Source organism: Metarhizium brunneum, chromosome 7 (assembly GCF_013426205.1).
Source record: "Metarhizium brunneum chromosome 7, complete sequence".
In the NCBI taxonomy this organism is placed as follows: domain Eukaryota; kingdom Fungi; phylum Ascomycota; class Sordariomycetes; order Hypocreales; family Clavicipitaceae; genus Metarhizium; species Metarhizium brunneum.
This window is the reverse complement of record NC_089428.1, coordinates 2,147,576-2,153,861: the sequence shown is the minus strand read 5'-3', so window position 1 is coordinate 2,153,861 and position 6,286 is coordinate 2,147,576. Positions and strand designations below refer to the sequence as shown.

Here is a 6,286-nt window from a genome sequence, read left to right as displayed (position 1 = left end):
ATGGAAGAATCCTCTGTCAAGGTACTACACGCAGGAGGATATATAACGGGAGTAGCACTCGCATGGTTTAAACCCATTATAAGGGACTACCTTAATAAAGAAAAAGACGACCGCAAAGAAGAAACCAACACCATTTTCAAAAGTTACAATAAGTTCGAAAAAGCCATCAAGAAAGCCTTTGGAACAGTTGATGAAGCTAGAGCTACTAAGTACTACATTAACGGGCTCAAGCAGAAGGGATCGGCATCCGATTATGCCGCTCGCTTCCGACAACTCGCATCTCAGCTTAACTGGGAGGACGAACCTCTTATGTCAGCTTTTTATAAAGGACTTAAGGAAGAAGTCAAAGATAAACTCTACAAAGAGAACAAACCAAACAACTTATCGGATTACATTGCTATAGCGGTACAAATCGATAACAGATAGTATCAGCGACGCATATAAAAGAAACAAGGTAAAGGAACCTAGAACCCTACCAAAGGAAAAAGTTACCAAGCCAATTAACGCAGAAAGCGTGACGAACCTATTGCCTATGGTCACACTCTTAACCCTGGACGAATGGAGCTTGACGCTACCAAGAAAGACAACAAAAAGGAAAAGAAATACTATAACTGCGGAAAACCAGGACATTTCGCCAATAAATGCAAGAAACCCAGGAAAGAATAGAAGCTAGTACCAGAAGAAGGTAAGAAACAACTCAATTCTACTAACCAACAGAAAATCGAAGTTACCGAATCAGAGGTGGAACATAAGAACCTCAACTGGACCTTCTGCTATAACGACAACTGCTACGTTCACATGAGCAGCAAACAAGAAAGAGGATGGTTTCCAAAAGAACCAAGAAAACCAAAGAAGAAAATTATAAACTTCATGGGAAACAGACTGCAAGTAGCCCAACAACTGGTACAAGAAGACCTGGACGAACAATCAATGGAAAAGAGAACGCTTGCAATAACGGGACGAAAGGAACTCCATGAACCAAAATCGCCAGAATATTTGGACGAAGACTCGCACCAAGAAATTCTCGATTGGGTGCGACAACAAGCAGAAGCAAGGAAGATTCGAAGGGAACAATAATATAAGAAGGAGCAAGACGCACAAATCCTCACCACCTTCAACGAACTGAAAGATAGAGTAAGGGAAATAAGCGTCAATAACAACAACGCAATCCTAGATACTCCAGAAGCGTCTGAAAACGAACAAAACGAGGAAGAAACGCCTATAAGGCTAACAGCCACATAAGAACAAGCTGTACAGCGATATTTCCCCGCACCAACAGGAAAACATTTCGCAATTCCTATTCTAGCAGTAGATACCACCACGGTAATAGAAAACCAGACACTATAGTTTCTGGAAGGAGAGAAGGAAGACGATCCTAGACTCTCACTAAGACACGCGAAACACACACGTTTAGCATGGGCATCATACGCGTTTACAATGTGCCAGGCACACTTTCAAACCAAGGCACAACTAGATACATTTCCGATCAGGATAAAAGGATATCCAATCAAAGCACCATACTTCAGATAAGAACTCCTAGAATAAAGAGTAAAGATAATTAATAACAATCAAACAATGATCTTAGAACCCGATTCAAACACACCCATTAAATGCCAAGCTTATACAGATCCTACAAACGTATATAAATTAGACACATGCCAGTTACATATATATACAAAGAACAGGCAGTGGTATTAGTATGTATATAAGGGAAAAATCCCAACGCACCGAAGAGAGCTACTACTCAAATCACCTTAATGTGAAACAAAAGACCACATGGAATGCCCACTACCAAATTGCTTAGAACATATGGTAGATAAGGCCAGAGAATAGCATAAGTGGTAATATAGAACACCAGCAGCATACAAACGGACACAACGAGCATTAGACATACTCGAACAGAAAGACCCCAGGGGAACCATAGAATCAATATACTACAATAAACAAAATCTAGATAAGTAGTACAACAAACGGAAGTTCAACCCCAGATATAACAGGAAATATACGGTAAACTGCGACAACCTAAGATGCAAAAAACACGGAGAAATAAAAAACCAAATTTATAATCGCTTATGTCAAATGTTTAACGATGGGTTTTGCTTTAAGCACCCACAAAATGGAACTAGACCTACAGAATAATACCAAGAAATAAAACGACAAATCGCAGAAGAATTTATTCCAAAAAACTCAAAAAACAAGGCACGCCATCTATAAAAGGGCTACAAGCTGGCATAAAAAAAAAGACGCTAATAACCCTCAACGCAACCAAAAGCGGACAAAGCGATAAGATAGTATTAGACGCCGAAGTCATAGGACATCGCGTTCGCATACTTGTGGACAGTAGCGCGATAGGCAATTATATCTCACCCAGAGTTGTGAATTGTTACTAACTACCATGGAAACACAAAAAGGCACCATACGAGTTAACTAATATCAAAGGAAAACTTTTTGCCTATAATAACGGAATTATTAACCAAGAGACTAATTATCTTAAAGTACAAATTCAAGGTCATTTAGAAGTGATTCAACTTGATATTATAGACGTATCGGAACACGACCTAGTGTTAAGGTACCCATGGTTATGGGAGAGTAACCCACTAATCAACTAGAGAACAGGCCAACTAAAGTGGAACAAGACTTCAGGCCAATAGAATCAGCAGAATTCAGAAGAAAGAACAAAATTTCGTCATAACTTAGCTTATGAACAAAGTTCTGAAGAAAAAAAACCTTTAAGCAAGTTATCCAAAGACCAACAATAATAAATAAGCGGCAAAAAAGCAGTCAAAACAATTAGATCCACCGTAATAACCTTAACGGCGCTACAAACCGGGATACAAACAACAATAAGCAACAAGAAGATAAAAGCTAAGATCCAAAAGGTTATTGCCACCTTAAGGAAAGACCTCGCGAACATAAACAAGAAACTCGAAGGAGAAAAGAGGAACAAGAACGATAAAGACAATAAAAGCCTAATAACAAAAGAAGAAAGACTTAAGAATATCCCTAAGGAATACCAGAAATACGAAAAATTATTCGCAGAAGAATTAGAAACCGGATTACCCGAACATAGTCAATAGGATTATAAAATCAAATTAGCAGATAAAAAGTTAACAATATTCCACAAGATCTATAACTTAAACGCAAAAGAACTCGAAACGTTACAAGAATACATCGACGAGATACTAGTAAAAGGCTATATCAGAGCATCGACATCAGAAGCTAGATACCCAGTTATGTTTGTTCCAAAGAAAAACGGAAAATTGCGGTTAGTAGTGGATTATCGGCGATTGAACGCGATTACCATAAAAGACAGAACACCGTTGCCACTAATATCGGAACTACAGGACCGATTGCACGGTATAAATTGGTTCACCGCGGTAGACCTAAAAGGAGTATACAACTTGATTTGAATAAAAAAGGGTCACAAATGGATAACAGCCTTCAGAACGAAGTTCGGACTATTCGAATATTTGGTAATGCCAATAGGGCTCACCAATACACCAGCAATATTCCAGAGAATAATTAACAGTGTACTACGAGAATATTTGGATAACTTCGTGGTAGTATATCTTGATAATATACTAATCTTCTTAAAAACCCTAGAAGACCACAAGGAACACGTACACATAGTACTAAGAACACTACAAGACGCTAAACTATTACTTAAACCAGCAAAATATAAGTTCTATACACAGGAAGTAAACTTCCTAGGACATACAATACAACCAAACAAGATACAAATAGAAAAAACAAAGATTAAGGCAGTAAGGAACTGGCCAACACCGAAAAATATTAAGGACATACAAAGCTTTAAAGGCTTTGCGAACTATTACAGGAGATTCATCAAGAGCTACGGCGAAATCGCAGCACCCTTAGATGAACTCACCAAAAAGGATAAGCAGTGGGACTAGAACGATAAGGCGTAATGTGCCTTTAACAAGATCAAAGAACTCATCACATCCAAACCTGTTTTAAGAACCTTCAACCCAGAAAAGGAAACGGAATTAGAAACTAACTCATCAGACTTTGCTCTAGGAGCACAAGTTAAACAAAGAGATAATAACGGAAAACTACACCCTATTACGTTCTACTCGAAGAAACTTCATAGAGCAGAACTCAATTACCCCATCTACGATAAAGAATTCCTAGTAATTATCAATACTTTCAAGGAATTTAGACACTATCTCATGGGAAGTAAACATAAAGTTAAGGTGTATACCAATTATAAGAACATCTCTTATTTTACGATGACGCAACAATTAAATGGACAACAAATTCGATAGGCCAAATATCTTTCAGAATTCAACTACAAAATCATCCATTAAAAAGGATCCGAGAACAGACGAGCAGACGCTCTAAGTCGAAGAAGCAACTACAATATAGGAGTACCTACAGTAATAGGACAACTCCTTAAGATCAATAAAAATAGCAATTTCTAGCAGAGATAACTAAATGCCATATTGAAAGTACAAAAAGAAGACCCAGTATACAGCAAAATACACCAATAGGCAACAGACAATATCTAATATATTAGAGACGTACCAATAGGATGCACATGCTACCCAGGAGGAGTACTAATATATAGAGAAAAAATCTGGATACCACCAGACTTATAAGAAGAATACATCAAAGAAATGCATGAACACCCAGTTTACGGATATTAAGGAATCCGCAAAACACTGGATAAGATACGACGACAATACGATTTCTTAGGAATCAAGAAAGTGGTTAAAAAGGTTGTTAACAAATGCATACAATACGGAAAAAGTAAGGCTTCACGATATAAGCTATATAGAGAATTACAACCATTACCAGTACCAACACAACCATAGGAATCAATAGCTTTCGATCATATTACGAAGCTACTAATGTCAAAAGAACCGATAACCAATATGGAATATAACAGCATATTCGTGGTCACGGATAGACTCACAAAGTATGGATACTTTCTACTGTACAAAGAAGCAAGCAATGCAGAAGAACTTACATATATATTCTTACAAATAATAGCAAGCAACCATGGACTGCCAGAAGAAATTATATCAGACAAAGGAAGTATATTTACTTCTAAGTTTTAGTAAGCACTTATGGCATAACTTAGAACAAATCACAAGTTAAGCACTATATATCATCCACAGACAGATGGACAGACAGAAAGATTAAACCAGACGCTTAAACAGTATCTGCGATGCTACATCAACCATCAACAGGACAATTAGGTTAAATGGTTACCTACAGCGCAATTGGCTTACAATAGCTCGATATCGGAATCAATAAAGCAAACACCAGCCTACGCCAATTACGGATTTAATCCTGAAGTATTTCAAATACAGCGTGAAGGACCGCAAGCAGAACAAGCAATGCTACAAGCAGATGAACTAAAAAAATTACACGAAGAAATGCGACACGAACTAGAATTTATACGAAAAAGAATGGCACAATACCATAATCAGAAAAGATTAAAGGGACCAATCTTTAGGGAGGGAGATATGGTCTACCTACTCCGACGAAACATTAAAACAACGCGACCAAGCGACAAATTAGATTACAAAAAATTAGGACCATTCGCCATCAAAAAACGAATATCGACAAACAACTATGAACTTTTATTACCAAAGACTATGAGAAATCATCCTATAATACACATTTTACTCCTTAAAAAGGCACTAAGCAACGCACCAGCAGAAAAAGACATCGAAGTCATAAACAAAACAAAATACGAAGTAGAACAGATCCTAGACATGAGAACAAAAAACAAAACACGCTAATATCTCATTAAATAGAAAAACTATAGAGACGAGGAAAACACATAGGAACCTATAGAACACCTAAAGAATTGCTAGCACCTGCTACGGCAGTATTACTAGTAGCTTACGACTTAGCGCTAAGTAAAGCGCCCTAGTCTAAAACATTAAAGGCACCCTAGTCTTAAGCATCTCAAACAGCCTCAGACTCTTGCTGTTAAACCTGCTCTAATTCACGCTTCCGAGCCTTCTCCTCCTCCTTCTTTTGATCCGTATCCTCTATCTCCTCCAGAGAAGCGAAGTCACAACGAGCTATTTCCAGACCCTTCTTACGCAAATGACAACACATGCGCCGAAGACGCATCAAACGATTTAAGGCCTCATCTATTTCCAGCTGAGCCTTACAATGCCTCTCGATTAATAGTTCCTCCGTCAATTCCTCCTCCTTCTCAAGCCGACGAAGTTCCTCGGTAATACGGTTTACTAGAACACATTAGCAGTACATACTACAGCAGGAAAACCCCGCACATACGGTTCGCCAT

The 6,286-nt window shown here is 38.1% G+C and overlaps 2 protein-coding genes across 2 annotated transcripts; one reads left to right on the top strand and one right to left on the bottom strand.

Annotated features, from left to right (window-relative positions):
- On the top strand, positions 1-1,077 carry G6M90_00g111990 (uncharacterized protein; the record flags this gene model as incomplete). Its single annotated transcript, XM_014684784.1, has 2 exons — positions 1-405; positions 718-1,077. 2 exons carry the CDS (start codon positions 1-3, stop codon positions 1,075-1,077), a joined length of 765 nt encoding a protein of 254 aa, XP_014540270.1.
- A 4,884-nt stretch (positions 1,078-5,961) lies between these two features.
- Positions 5,962-6,286, bottom strand: G6M90_00g111980 (uncharacterized protein; the record flags this gene model as incomplete). The annotated part of the gene is made up of 2 exons (XM_066131843.1): positions 5,962-6,227; positions 6,277-6,286. 2 exons carry the CDS (start codon positions 6,284-6,286, stop codon positions 5,962-5,964), a joined length of 276 nt encoding a protein of 91 aa, XP_065988002.1.